Genomic DNA, 16,390 nt, shown 5'->3' on the forward strand with positions numbered 1-16,390 from the left:
TATAGTCCAGTCAAATAATAGATATACCTTGCAAAAGGTTGGGTAGAAGAGTTTATTTTTTCAACTCGTTCATATGGTTGGGAAGATTAGAAAACCGAGTTTTGCCAACAAAATTTCGCTTGGGAAAACTTTCTGCAGTCAAAAAACTTCGAAAATTTCGGACTTTTTCAGTTTTTTCAAAATATCTCAGTTTCATTTGCTCCTATCGCTTTGACGTCTAGTTTCTTTTTTAAAGAGCACAAAATTCTCTACAAATTTGATTCTTACCATTTTTTTCTACTCCCAATATCTAAGGCGCTACAGCGCCTCAAAAAATACCAATTTTTCAAATTTTGAGCATAGTGGCAAGATACCTAATTCTTGAACACTATTTTTTCAGTTTCTTTATGTATAGTATAAATACATTATACATCATGTTATAAGTTGGAATTTACCACCTCACTTTCAGGTATTCAATTTCTCTGTATGCAACATGAGGATTGCTGGGCACCGAACTATTGTGATTCTTACATCACTAACTGAAGTTCACTATGGGCCACCTCAGCCCTGGTATTTGTAAACCTATAAATATAAAAATACATCATAAAGCGACATAAACACACACACACACACACACACACACACACACACACACACACACATACACATACACATACACACGCATACAAAATAAATTGTCTCAGGAAACTGAACTATTATTAGCTGCAATAGGCAACCTAATTCGGTAGGTAATTATTCTTGTGTATAAAAGCCACACAGTTGACATTAAAAATAAGTAGCTTTATTACAATTAAAATGCATTCTCAGTTACTAAAAAATATTGACAGTTCTGGGTGTGTAATACTTGTAATATTACACTTAAGCGCACTTGGGACAGATTTGAGCATCACTTCCAACGTTTTGATGGGCCAGGTTCCTCAGTGTCACCAGAAATACCTTGAGTTACGAATTCAGGGTCTGTACATAGAGTTGATCCCAGATTGACCTCGTCTTTAAACAGCGAGTCAGCCTCAGCAAGTTCGTTGGTTTCGTCAGCGGTTTCCTCAACATCCTCTGTTGTGGGTTGGCAGGAGAGCCAACACCGTGTTACTAGAGGAAGCCGAAAGGCACGCGTTTTCGCTCACGCAGGCTGGCGTGAGGTCTGGAACAGGTCAAGGAAATTAGAATTTAGAAAAAACGGACGTAGCTGGTGGAATACTTAACTTTAATCCATAAGTGGTGAACGTCGGTCTTGACGGTACATGATTCACAATATCAATAATAACTGATAATGGCGCCTTGCTAGGTCGTAGCAAATGACGTAGCTGAAGGCTATGCTAAACTATCGTCTCGGCAAATGAGAACGTAAGTAGGCTGTGAACCATCGCTAGCAAAGTCGGCTGTACAACTGGGGCGAGTGCTAGGAAGTCTCTCTAGACCTGCCGTGTGGCGGCGCTCGGTCTGCAATCACTGATAGTGGCGACACGCGGGTCCGACATATACTAACGGACCGCGGACGATTTAAAGGCTACCACCTAGCAAGTGTGGTGTCTGGCGGTGACACCACATCCTCCATAACATCTTCTTCACTGTCTTCACATAAAAATTTTGGCACGTTTTCACAGTTGACCCCAATACATTTCTTGCAAATTCAACAACATTTCAAACCCACTTTTCTGCAGGAGCACGCTCCGCCACAGTTCAGCTTGCATGAGCATGAAACAATGTGAAGAAGTGCTTCAGGTGCTGGATCTTGGTCTAGGGTGTGGGAACTGCTGATACCTCCACTACACAATGCGATACTAACCTGTTCTCCTGCAGTTATTGTTTCTTCACGGGTAGCATGTGGTTTATTGAACGTGCAAAGCGCTGAGGTTAGGTGTTCAATTTCGCAGCAATATTGCAGCACTTAATTTTTCCTTGACCAAAAAAAGCAGATGTTGTATCACGTCCGCTAAAGGCGTGAGTGAACAGAATGTATTCACTGTCAAACTTGTAAGATGCAGTGGAAAACCACTTGTCTTCTGCATTTCCTCTTCCTGGCTTTAAGAAAAATAAGTTTTCAATGCCTTGCCCCAAACCGGTCATGAGCACAAGCAGGTCAAACATCTTCTCCTACAATGACAACACTTCCAAAATCTTTGGTTCTTGAAATGGCAGATGTTACAATTATAACGTCAGCATCTTCTTGTGCCTGGTGCACTTCAATGCTACACTCCAGAAATTCCATTTTAAGAAGAGTGATCAAACGCATCTTGTTTCGTTCGTTGTACAAGAACTTGTCCTGAGGGACTTCGTTCACCATCTCTGATTCAACCACAACGTCAACCGAAGAATGTTGTTTGGACCTACGAATCCTCTCAGCACTCTTTGTGTTACATTTGTCTCCCTCACATGGATACCCATCAAATACAAAAGCAAATTGAGATCCAAAATGACGTTGCAGGTAAGAAACATAGCTTTGGGCTATTGACTTGAAGCAAACATTTCGAGTCCAAGTCATTTTGTGGATAAGGTAAACTCCATCAATGACAAAAAATTTACTCGGTCCACATCTTCCACTGGAACGAAGGCATTGTAGAATGAAGATTTTGTTCCTCTTCGCATGCCTTTTTCTGAGAATAGGGACATTGGGTAAGGAGCAAGTTCATATTTCAGAAAGGCTTTTAACTCTTCTTCACTTTGCTTCATTAAACAAATCCTTTGGAAAAGAGTTAAGGATCAACAGGAGTAATTTTAGTGGTCCCACCTTTTACAGAATTGAACGCAGAAAGGAGAGTCACAACTTTATCTTTTCTACGGAACTTTACATCGTGGAAATTGTCACTAACTATTCTTTGCTCGAAATATGAAAAATTGCTATTTTTTGACGCGCTGTAGCGCCTTAGATACTGGGAGTAGAAAAAAATGGTAAGAATCAAATTTGTAGAGAATTTTGTGCTCTTTAAAAAAGAAAATAGACGTCAAAGCGATAAGAGCAAATGAAACTGAGATATTTTGAAAAAACTGAAAAAAGTCCGAAATTTTCGAAGTTTTTTGACTGCAGAAAGTTTTCTCAAGAGAAATTTTGTCGGCAAAACTTGGTTTTCTAACCTTTCCAACAATATGAACGAGTTAAAAAAAATAAAATCTTCTACCCCACCTTTTGCAAGGTACAGGCTTTTTTTCTGACAGTTTCACTGGACCATTATGAGACTTAACTGCTAAGGTCATCAGTCCCTAAGCTTACATACTACTTAACATAAATTATCCTAAGGACAAACACACACACTCATGCCCAAGGGAGGACTCGAACCTCCGCCAGGACCAGCCACACAGTCCGTGACTGCAGCGCCCTAGACCGCTCGTCTAATCCCGCGCGGCGAAAGAAGTTGTTTACCACACACTAGCTGGGTAGATTCCTGAGTACCGCTCGTCACAGACCATTATCAAGTAGAACTAAAAGGAGATGAAGGAGATCCGAAGAAGAGTGGCGCGCTTCGTGACTCGTTCGTCTAGTACTGAGATACTGATCAATTCAAGTGGCCGTTGGTTCTAGGGCGTAAATGTGTGTCACGGAGAGTTTAATTAGTAAAATTCCAAGACAGCACGTTTCCAGAGGGGTCAGGCAACATTTTACTTCCTCCCACGTACACCTCACGAGATGATCATGGCGAAAATACAGAGAAATGACAGCTCATGCGGAGACTTACTGTCAGTCGTCCTTCACAGATACAATTCCAGAAATGAAGAGGAAAGGAGGTTAAATGATAGTGGTTCCTAGAGTACACACCAATCGGTACTGCATTATCCGGCTGCATTCACTTTAGTTATTTGAACACTCGATAAGCCAGGAGAAGTTCAAGTTTCATACCGGATGGTAGTTTGTGGCGTGTGCACTGTATGTAGAGCTTATTACATAACGTTTATACAGTCATAAGATTTTTAAATTATAGTGAATTACGCATCGAAATAAATTACTAACATAAATTTCTAAGTCCTACCTTTCGCTGTCACCAGCTTGCTTGACTGTGTTGACTCCCGAGCAAATGTGAGTGCGACATAATTTTGCCCTGCATTACCGCCAAGACGAGTAAAGCTTCCGTTACAGTCTGCTCTACGTTATCAGCGACGACGTTGTTAAACGAAGTGTCAAATCCTCAATATTAGAACTCATGAAAACTACAAAGTAAAAAAGTATAATTAGCAGATAACATCTAGACGAAAACTAATTATTTGTATTGGCGAAAATTAACGGCTGTAAAATCTCTGTAAAATTTCAGAAAGTATAGAGCAAGTTACCGTTTGGTAATGCGATAAAGTTTATTTATTACGCATTTATGTAGCGTCGCGATACAGCTTATATTCTGTAAAATGAAAAATTGCCGCATGACTAAGACTAGTGTCTGATTATAAATGTAGTGACACACGTATTGATCAAACAAATCTCACCGATAGAAAACGAATCTTCCTGAATTATCTCAAAAATGCAGCTGTGAACAGACTGTTTACTGGAAAGTATGAAGCTCCCAGTTCTGTACGAGGGCAATGTGGATACTTTTCGATCTGGCAAAGAGGTAATGTTGGTGTGAACGGTATGTTGTTTCCCGTGCTTTTGTACTGACTGCGTATTAACCGTGTCACGCTTGCTTTTAGATCAAGGAGTATTTTTGTTTGGATTGTTTCGTATAATGTTACTATGTTTAGTTCAAATGGATACTCTATAACATTGCGTGTATCATGTCTATTTTGGATGGTTTGTTGCCAACCGAAAATCATCCATGATCCCTGAACGTTTGAAGCAGTCTATTCCATCATTTTCAAGAGTTATGAAGTATAGGTCGAAAAATCCCAGAAATACAACCACGATTGAAAACATCGCGGAGCGCACAATATGATATTTGAGAGTGAAATAGAAAGTGCATGAAACAACTGTTGCCCCAGGCCTATGAGAGACAAAAGTGCGGTCCGTTTTAAATAGAGAATGAACTACCGCATTTCTTAACGCTGACCGATGTCAGAAAGCGAATATCCCAAGAAATATTTGGACAGCAAGAACACAGCACGTATTTCCTGTCAGATCGTTTCCATCGTGTTTCGCAAACTATTTTGCAGAAAGTGGTGCCAGAAAGATTAGACTATTCCAAATTTAGCTCTTCTTGATTTCCAAATTTGTTTACGACAATAAATCGGTGGCGGACAAACACCAGAGCGACTGCGGCGTAGATACAATTCGACAAGATACGCGTACTGGCCAAGCAGCCAAGCATGGTGAAGTGCACGATCAGAGGGGATATTCAAGTATTGAAGTTTGCGAACAATTTGAATGGAGAAGGTAGCTATATAGTTGCACATCCAGTGTGTGCCAACCATCTGAGCGAAACAGAGCGTTACCGGTGAGAAACTGCCGCTGCGCATCCGACGACTCGTATGAGAAACATGCGGGCACGATAAACTACATCTGTTTCGCCAATGATTGTCCATAACCGTTCATACTGAATGCGACGATAACCACTCCTTCAGCCACAGGAAAAACTCATGTGAACATTTTTTTTTTAATTTTAACGTTATTATTTGCCCATTAGTGGTGTCATGAGGCAATATAAGAGGACCCTCGCAAACGCAGAATCGTCAAAGGTACATGATATACACGGAGGTGTCAAAAACCATGGGATATCTCCTAATATCATGTCCCACCTACTTTTGCCCACCATTGTGCAGCAGCTCGACGTGGCATGGACTCAACAAGTCGCTGGAAGTATTCTGCAGAAATGTTGATTCATGCTATCTCTATATCCGTGCATAATTGCCAAGGTTGCCAGTGCAGGATTTTTTGCACGAATTCACCTCTCGATTATGTTCCATAAATTTTCAATAGGAATCATGTCTGGCTATCAAGATGACCAAATCATTCGCTCGAAATGTCCGGAATGTTCTCCAAACCAATCGCCAACAACTGTCCACAGATAACAAGGTGCATTGTCATCCATAAAAATTCCATCATTGTTTGGGAACATGAAGTCCATGAATGGTTGCAAATAGCCTCCAAGCAGCCGAATATAACCACTTCCGGTCAATCATCGTTTCAGTTAGACCAAAGAAACCGGCCCATTACAACTAAACACAGACCACATCTATACGGGGCGACCACCAGCTTGTACAGGGCCTTGTTGACAACTTGGGTCCATGGCTTTATTGGATCTGCGCCACAATCGAACCCTACAACCAGCTCTTACGAAATGAAATCGGGACTCATCTGAACAGGTCACCGTTTTCCAGTCGTCTAGGGTCCAAACGATACGGTAACAAGCCCAGGAGAGGTGCTGCAGACGATGTCGTGCTGCTCCCAAAGGCCCCCCCGTCCAGTCTGGTGTCATAGCCCATTAACGCCGCACTGTCCTAACGGATACGATCCTCGTACACCCCACATTGATTTCTGCGGTTATTTCACGCAGTGTTGCTTGTCTGTTAGCACTGACAACTCTACGCAAACGTCGCTGCTCTCGGTCGTTGAGTGAAGGCCGTCGGCCACTGCGTTGTCCATGGTGATAGATAATACCTCAAATTTGGTATCTTTTATACCTTGTGTACGCTATACTGCCTCCATCTGTATATGTGCGCATCTCTAGCCCATGACTTCTTGTCACCTCAGTGTATATGTATCAGTGCAAGTATTTTTGTTTATGTCTGTACGGAGTAAAGTCGATGGCTTGCTTGGCATGTGGAGTGCATATTTATCGCTACCGATCGCAGGCGATGCGAACATCGACAATTGCTGCTTTGTACTTATCATTCTCTTGGTAGAGTGGGCCGTTCGGCGAAATTCGGCGTTAAAGGCTATGGCAGCATATGGCCGACTCCAGTGCCTTTGCTAACAGCACATCTGCAGCGTCTGGCCTGCGCTCGTGATCACAGCGCTAGGACACTAAACGACTGGAAAACTGTGGTCTAGTCAGATGAGTCCTGAGTTCAGTTGGTAAGAGCTGCTGATAGGGTTCCAGTGTACGTAGACCCCACGAAGCCATGGACGCAAGTTGTCAACAAGTCACTGTGCAAGCTGATGGAGGCCCCATAATGGTGTGGGCGGTGTTTACATGGAATGGACTGGGTGCTGTGATCCAGCTGAACCGATCACTGACTGCTGGTTTTGTTCGACTATTAGGAGACCACTTGCAACCATCCATGGGCATCATGTTCTCATACAACGATGGACTTTTTGTGGAAGCCAACGAGCCATGTCACCGGGCCACAATTGTTTTGGGATGGTTTTAAGAACATTGTGGCAGATCGCCAGACATGAATCCCATCGGACATTTATAAGACATTATCGAGAGATCGGTTCGCGTACAAACCTCTACACGGCAACACTTTCGCAATTATGGACGACTATATATTGGTCAATATCTCTGCAGGTGACATCCGACAACTCGTTGAGCCCATGTCACATCGACTTGCTGCACTTCGCAGGGCAAAAGGAAGTTCGACACGATATTAGAAGTATACCATGACCTTTGACACCTCAGTGTATTAGGATATGATATTTTTTTCATCTGGCACAAATTGCTCCAGAAATAAACTAAAAAGAGTTTCATTACTGTCCCACCGTTAAATTCCACCCCCCCCCCCCCCCCAACTCGCCCCACCCCTTTCAACTCCCGATTCTAAGCACGTTTTCATGTCTCCGTTGGTCGTGAGGCAAATGCTGGAACTGGAAATCCTCTTCGAAATATGGGACTCCGTCCGCCACAGTACCAATCCGCTTGGTATTTGGATGAAAGCGCCCTGACTTAACAGCTCTTACAGTTTACCCTACTTCTGGCGTAGAGAATGAAAATCATATAAAAATGTATGCCAGTTTATTTATTAATAGGCCCGTCGAAAGATACCTACTACTGCGGCCGATACGTCAGTTTTACCCACCTAGTGACGATCCATCTCTACAACCAGAATGCTTTTACGTTATGTAGGTGGAAGGTACTTTTGGTTAATCATCCAGAACGATCATTTGGCCGTAGTTTTTACTCTGCAATATATGGTACAGAGTCACAGAATATACAAAAGCAGGAAACGGGAAGCGTCTATTTGTAGGCATGACCCAATATTTTGTCCAAAAACTTTCTTTACCGTTTTTGAACCGTGTTATCATAGTTGATGGACTGAGAGACAGGGTCTACAGAATATTAGGAAGCTAGGCCCTTGCTACTGTATCCACCATCTGTCAACAAGGCTGCACAGAGGAGCCTCGAGCCCGGCCGCCCACACTGGCCACGTGGGCAGCTACTGCCGAGCGCCGCCTGCGTCTCGCTTTCTCCGGCGAAGGTGAAGACGTCGCTCGTTGCGGCGCGCAGCAGCGGAAGGCTGCGGGCGACTATCGACCGGAGGCGGCGGCCGGGAATTGAGTGCGTCAGGTGTAATAAAAACGAACAGCCAGCCGGCCCGCGGCGCGGCGCGTACGTGCGGCCGCGGCCAGCGGCTGCCGTGCCGGACATTCTGGATGTTATTGGGGACGAACTCCAAGGACGCCCGGTACGCGGCGCACGCCGCAGCCAGCTCCCCGCCGCAGCGCTGCCCGCCGCGCCTCGCACCAGACGCCGCCGGCTCTTAAACGTCCACTACTATCACTTTCCTCCGCACATCAGTCTTCCGATATATCACGGACCGACAGCTATTATTCTATCTTTATGTAGTAGGGATGACACCTTCGGCGTTGTTTGCAGGTCTCATTTTACTTATAACCAATTTTGGTCTTAAATTACACTATCCTCAGACCTCTCTGTCGTACCAAGTGATCATGTGGATACCAGCTAATCATCATTACACATCTTATAGAGGCTTACAAAGACGATGTCCGTTGGGTTGAACCTTCTTTTCTGCTTACTGTTGTGAACGGCGGTAGCACGTCACCTAGACTCTTAGTCTAGTTGATTAACATTCAACACCGATTTTTGTACCCTCTACGAGATATACAATTATCACTACCTAGCATCCACATGATCACCTGGCATGATAGAGGGGAGTGAAACGTAAAACCGAAATCAATTACAAAAAAGATAAGACCTATAAATACTGATGAAGGTGTTATACTTATTACATGAAGAATGTTTCTTTCGTCGCTCGGCTACTTAGGCTACTTACTTTACAGCTACACTCGTTAATACAGTGGCCACCTTAATTCGAATTCGTCCTTCACAGTTTTTATGTAAGCTCAAAATATCACAGAAATTCTACACTTCCTCGAGTTATCACGAAATGCGACGGAAAACATACCACTTATTTTTGTCTGATCGACGATACCCTCGCCTCAGAGAACCCCTCCCCCCCTCCCCCCGTACAACCTCTGCGAAGTAGTGCTATAAAAATATCCTGGTAACCAACGTTTGTTTCTCCTACCTTATTCTTTGAACTGTAGGTAAATTGTTTCCTGTTTCAGATGAAATGGCCAGCTTGAGACAAGTTACTCAGAAAGGCCTACCGTCGCTGTTCCCGGTAAGAATAGCTTCGCAGTAACATCTGTTTGGGAGGGAGAGAACAAAACATACAGGGCGTATAAGACAACGAGTTCTTTCCCCGTAAATTGCAAAATAATATACGAAAGAATATTCGAATATTCATCTATACGATGTTTGAAGCCAACTGAAGTTAGTTTACTTAGATACGTTACTCAGATACGCAAATGTATGAAATGTCACTCTTCCAGCTGAGTTACGAACATAGGTCATGTCGTTGTTTTCCAGGAAGTTGCAGCAACGAGTTACGGTTTTTAAATAGAGCAATATTTTTTCTATCGTGTATCTGATGTATTTAAGACAACAGCTTACAAATCAATTTAAATGAAATTTCTATCAGTTTTAATTAGGGGACTAAAAACGTTCGATAATTCAGGGATAGATGCATCATGCTGTACATAATTCCCTGTGTTCAAATTCATGTTCTGGTGGCGAAATGTCTCTTTACGTGAGGTGTTCAAACGTGCGCCCATTTCCTGATGCGGAAAGCAGTGCATCTTCTAAATAACCACCGGACGAAATGTTGAGTTGCTGGTGTCATGATGCGACAGTCTTCCTCAATACCATGTTTGAAGTCAACGGAAACTGTGGGTTTGTTGGCATAAACACAATTCGTTAGATATTACCACAAAAAGAAATCTACTGGAGTTAAAACGGGGTTGTGACATCGGGCATCCGCTGAGCACGAGCAATATGTCAACGAACTCGTTGGATATGTATGCCATATTTAGACTACACTAACATCGCTGGCAGAGAGAACAATATTTTAGTACATTTCGATCTGCGTTGTATACGGCAGTGAAAGGATATATTCTACTATCTAACAAAACATGACTGCAAAGGGCGCATGGAGGAAGCTTGTGGCTCCGTGACCCCAACGAACCAGGTCGTTTAGAAGGCGCATTGACTTGTGAATGCCGGAAAATGGCCACTCGTTTGAACACTTCATTTAAATGAACATTCCGCTACCAAAACATACATCTGAACACAGCCAATTACGTACAGCATGTTACATATAACTCTAAAATTTAGAGCGTTTCTAAATTCCTAAATGAAATCGATTGAAATTTGATTTAAAATGATTTGTACACTGTTGGTGTAAATATAACAGTTACATGACAGAAAAAGTAACGTTATTCTCAGAAAAAATTATAACTCATTGCTCTAACTCACTTAAAATAACTCAATAAACTATGTTCATCACTCCGTTAAAAGATAACACCTCTTACGTTTACCTGTCTCAATAAATTTTCTTTGCCTGGAAACTCTGTCTAAGAACATTAAGACGAGCGTTCTGCAACCCATTTGGACAAGCTACGCCATACATGTAATTTCCGAAAACTAAAACGGTGAAGACAGTCACTGTAATTAATTTGAAACTAAAGCCAACGTCAGTCTTCCAAGGCCTGATCAACAAACGCTTCGAAATAAACCCACAGCCTCAGAACTGAATTATCCATCGTACATATAAGACAAGAGGGGTCCCGAATAGCGGTTGCCTCGCAACCATAATAGAGAAAAGGAACTGCTCACCCAGGTGGATCTACAGCTTGTTGGCCTTAGTCAGCCAGTCAGGCAGCAGCAACCGGCCGAGACAGAAGAAACAACACGGAAGTAACCGATTTTGTGACAGTTTACAAGTTCCTAAGCAGGAGTGAATCGTATAATTTCATCTGTGAGTTTTGATAGTTTAGTTTCTTGAGTTTCTGCGTGTTAATTTAATATCTATTCGACTGAGTTCTTGCGTTTTCGTTTGCGTCGGAGAGTAAATCGATTTTTTGACATATTACAAGTTCCAAATCAGGAGCGAATTATTTCCTCTCACCTGAGTGCTTCGGTAGTTCGGTTTTTGAATCTCTGTTTATTAATCTAATTTATTAGACTCAGTTCTTATATTTTCTCAGGGTCTACAGTTGAGTTACGCAGTACATGTCGTTAGTCCGTTTGTCTGAGTAGTGTCGTTTTTCACGGTCTTTAGTATGGGTAGGGACTGTGATTGTCGTGTGCAGATGCAAGCCGAGTTGGTGACACTTCACTCTCAGCTCCGGGCTCTGATGGCTCCCGTTACACAGTTTGAAGCTGCAGTGGATGGGCATCATTGTTGTGGGCCGGCCGTGGGGATCCAACGGACGTCCAGCACGTCTGAGTCTTCCGGTCGGTCCTCACCGGTGGCCAGCCCAGTTCCTGCTCGCAGCGAGGTTCACCCCTTTCCTGTGGTCAAGTGGGAGGTCGTCTCGGGCCGTGGCAGGCGGCGAAAGACTTCCCAGGGGGCCGCTCGTAAGGCCTCGCCGATTAGTTTAACGAACAGGTTCCAGTTACTGTCTGTGGCTGACACTGTCACTCAACCAGATGCAGTCACCTGCCCTGTTTCAGAGGAAACCTCTCCGTCTGCAAGATCTGGCAATCACCGAGGGTGCGATTATCGGTAGTTGGGTGCTCCATTGTTAGGCGCGTTATGGGGCGCCTTAGGGACATGGCTACCAAGGACGGGAAGAAAGCCAATGTGCACTTCGTGTGCATACTGGGTGGAGTCATTCCAAACGTGGAACGGGTCCTTCCGGATGCCATGAAGAGCACTGGGTGCAGCGAACTGTAGGTGGTGGCTCACGTCGGCACCAAAGACGTGTGTCGCTTTGGATCGGAAGAGATTCTCTCTGGTTTCGAGCGACTAACAGACATGATAAAGGCTGCCAGTCTTGCTTGCGAGATGAAAGCAGAGATCACCATTTGCAGCATATGCAGCATAGTCGACACGACTGGTTGCGGTCATCTGGTCCAGAGCCGAGTTGAGGGTATGAATCAGAGGATCAGACGGTTCTGCGACTGTGCAGGCTGCAGATTCCTCGACTTGCGCCATAGGATGGTTCGGTTTCGGTTTCCGCTGAATAGGTCAGGAGTCCACCACATGCAGGAGGTGGCTACACGGATAGCAGGGGCTGCGTGACGTGGAGTGTGCGTTTTCAAAAAGGACTTCAGTCTCAAAGATACAGGCCGAACACAGAAAGAAGGTAGATACAGGAACCATCGGTATAACAGTTATAAATTGTCGTAGCTATATTGGGAACGTACCAGAGCTCCAAGCGCTAATAGAAAGTACTGACGCTCAAATTCTAATAGGCACTGAAAGCTGGCTATAGCCGGAGAAAAGTTCAGCAGAAATTTTTGCGAAGAATGTTACGGTGTTCCGAAAGGATAAACTAAACACGGTTGGCGGTGGCGTGTTTGTTGCTGTTAGAAGTAGTTTATCTTGTCGCGAAATTGCAGCAGATCGTTCCTGTGAGTTAGTATAGGCAGATGTCATTCTTGACAACCAGAATAAAATAATACTTGGATTCTCTTACCGACCTCCCAACAATTGCTGAAAGGTTCAAAGAAAACTTGAGTTTAATCTCAAAGACGTACCCGACTCATACAGCTATAGTTGGTTGTGACTTCAATTTACCATCGATATATTGGAGAAAACACATGTTTAAATCCAGAGAAATGCATAAAACATCATTCGAAATTGTGCTGGACGCATTCTCTGAAAACTATTTCGAGTAGTTAGTTCATGAGCCCACGCGAATTGCAAACGGTTGTCAAAACACACTTGACCTCTTAGCAACAAATAATCCAGAGCTAATAACAAACCATAAAAACGGATACAGGGATTAGTGAACACAGGGTTGTAGCGAGATTCCATATCGTAACCCCCACATCCTCCAAAAATAAACAAAAAATATGTTTATTGAAAAAAAGGAGATAAAAATTGACATGACGCCTTACTGAGAGACAATCTCCACTCCTTCCAAATTTGTGATGTAAGTGTAGACCAGATGTGGCTTGCATTCAAAGAAATAGTATCGACAACAGTTGAGATATTTATACCAATTAAATTAACAAACGACGGAGCTGTTCCTCCTTGGTACACAAAACGGATCAGAACACCGTTACGAAAAAAAAGCCAAACTTTCGAGAATGTTTTAATTTTTAGTCTGAAGTCGGATAACAAATGATACAAGAAATATTTTATATGTTAGATAATTACAAATTAACAATTTCCTGATTTTTTCTATTACTTGAACTCTGAAACTTTGCTTCCTGCCAAATTTCATGATTCTATGTCAACGGAAAGTATTCAACAGTTTGCTAGTATCAAAATACGTGACATAAATCGCCGCATCTTTTCCTTGTTTTGACTTAGAAGTTTTAATTTCTTACACCGCCAAAGGACCGTAGACGTTAATATGTAGCATAAATTTCAACTTTATACGTCTACCCGTTCTTGACAAAAAGGATTGTTTACAGTCGTGCAGACAGCAGATGACGACAAAGTGATCGTGTAAGTGTTATGTTTTTACCGGTTTGGTGTGACTATTTACATCACACCAAGAACACTAACATAGCTTTGCGGGATGGCAAACGCCCTTTAAGAGGGAGCCCCTGCCCGAGTTGTAGGGCTTCTGAGCCCGAAAAAGGTGGCATCCGTGTTCTTAATGTTTGGTATCCTTGTCAGTTATCCCATCCATTAGCGATAAGTGTAAAGTGAGCGCACGAGCTGCACCTGTGCTGCACACCTGTGCAGTTTTGAACAGGGCGAGAAAGTGATCAGTTTTCAAGGCGGAATCCGTCACCAAAGATTTATGGATTAGGGCCTGTGGGGACGTCGATGTCCATGTTACAGTCTGGAACCGCGCGACCGCTACGGTCGCAGGTTCGAATCCTACCTCGAGCTTGGTTGTGTGTGGTGTCCTTAGGTTAGTTAGGTTTAAGTAGTTCTAAGTTCTAGGGGACTTATGACCTCAGCCGTTAAGTCCCATAGTGCTCAGAGCCATTTGAACCATTTGATGTCCATGTACATGCACATGCACAAGCAAATGCATCTACATCTATATTCATACTCCGCAAGCCATCTTACTGTGCCTGGCGCAGGGTACCCTGTACCACTACAAGTCGCGTTTACTTTCCTGTTCCACTCGTAGACGGAAAAACGGCTGTCTGTATGCCTCCGTATGAGCCCTAATTTCTCGTATCTTATATTCGTAGTCTTTAAGCGAAATTTATATTAGCGGCATTAGGATCGTTCTGCAGTCAGTTTCATATGCCTGTTCTCTAAATTTCGCAAGTGTTCCTCGAAAAAAACGCTGCCTTCTCTCCAGGATTTAATATTTGAGATCCCGAAGCAACTCTGTAACATTTGAGTGTTGTTCGAATCTACTGGTAACAAATCTGACGTCCAAATGGTCCAAATGGCTCTGAGCACTATGGGACTTAACTTCTAAGGTCATCAGTCCCCTAGAACTTAGAACTACTTAAACCTAACTAACCTAAGGGCATCACACACATCCATGCCCGAGGGAGGATTCGAACCTGCGACCGTAGCGGCCGCGCGGTTCCAGATTGTAGCGCCTTTAACCGCTTGGCCACCACGGCCGGCAATCTGACAGCCACCCTCTGAATTGCTTCGATATCTTCCTGTAATTTGATTGATGCGGATCCCAAACACTCGACCAATACTTGAGAATAGATCGCATTAGTGTCCTATATGCGTGCTCACTTACAGATGAACCACACTTTCCTAAAACTCTCCCAATAAACTGTTCACTAAACTGAATGGAAGGGCCGAGGAACAACATCTAAGGAGCGGTCGTTCACCATTCCCTTTCAATCAGTCCCTTTCAAATCGGCCGGTCTCGTGCTCTTCCGGATGGACAGTCGTTCCTCTGTTATCATTCAGTGTGTTCGCCTGTTGTTGTTCAGTTTCAAACCGTTCTCGAAATCTAGACTCCCTAGTTCTTCACGTACACTGTTCAGCGTCCACGACAGGTAATTTATCACTTTGTTATACTTTTGTATTAAAATTAAAACAAGAAGTCCCGAATCGATGGAACTCGTTTGTTAATATGATAGTCTGAGGTTTTTAAAAACATTGTACCTATAATTACCACTACAGCATTTACAAATAATATTTATTAGTGGGTTAAGTTACTGGATATAATTTTCTATAAGTTAATAAAAATGTGAAAATCTTAAAAGAAATTAAATAATTTATCAAAACGGATTCTTAGGCACAGCTGATTATTCGCCGAAGGTCTTAAAGGGCACTGCGGCTACATGGATCCGCTCTAATGTCTCGTTCTGCCAAGTCACTAACCTTCTTGTTTCTAAAATTTCTGATCCTATTTTAGTTTGACATGTATCGATACTTATCTAATAATAGGACCTTACAGACTGCTCGCCCCTCTTCAATTTTCATTGTATTTGTGAGATTTGGAGATCGGTGCTCGGACATCAATTCCTTAAGCAGTATGACGCAGTCTTGAAAGCAATCATATATTTATCTGCAATGGTTACAAATTTCGGTCAGAATATGACCATCTTCAGACCATTTATTATGGTAGACGGTGGCGGTGAATGCGGTTGACACTGCTCAGTTCACCGCCACCGCTACCACGATGGTATAAATGGTCTGAGGATGGTCATATTGTGACCGAAACTGGTAAGCATTGCAAATAAATATTTTATTACGGTCGAGGCTATTTTAATCCTTTTCTAGGTATCTATGGCTGGAGGATTTATTTATAGTATTTACTGAGGAACAAGATAATGCATGACACTCTCAACCAGAGTTACATCGCGCCACGGTTTCGATGTAGTTTCCAAATAGTGAGTTAAAAGCTGATGCTCTCGAGCCGCAGCAAGAGCCTCACAGCCTTCACTGGATTCCTGAGACCGCACAGAACTCAGCCTTTTAGCCATTCTAGTATACAGAGAGAGATTCCAACATTTTCTAGGCATTTTTATACGTAAACAAAACGAAATCACAATGTAATAAGTAGGCACCCAAATCCCAAAGGAAACTCAGCGAATTTGCTTTTCGTCGCTAAGAAGTCCAATGTACACAAAAGATATTAAAAAAAAAAAAAAAAGAAATTTCCTTAAGTGTC

The 16,390-nt window shown here is 43.0% G+C and overlaps 1 protein-coding gene across 1 annotated transcript in view; it reads right to left on the bottom strand.

Annotated features, from left to right (window-relative positions):
* Positions 1-1,003: 1,003 nt before the first annotated feature.
* LOC126187399 (uncharacterized) overlaps positions 1,004-16,390 on the bottom strand; it is a 587,650-nt gene continuing 572,263 nt past the window's right edge. Inside the window, exon 5 of the mRNA XM_049928462.1 lies at positions 1,004-1,141. Coding sequence (XP_049784419.1) covers positions 1,044-1,141 — 98 coding nt within the window. The 3' untranslated portion in view covers positions 1,004-1,043. The remainder of the gene's footprint in view (positions 1,142-16,390) is intronic.

This window comes from Schistocerca cancellata, chromosome 1 (assembly GCF_023864275.1).
Source record: "Schistocerca cancellata isolate TAMUIC-IGC-003103 chromosome 1, iqSchCanc2.1, whole genome shotgun sequence".
Classification (NCBI taxonomy): Eukaryota; Metazoa; Arthropoda; class Insecta; order Orthoptera; family Acrididae; genus Schistocerca; species Schistocerca cancellata.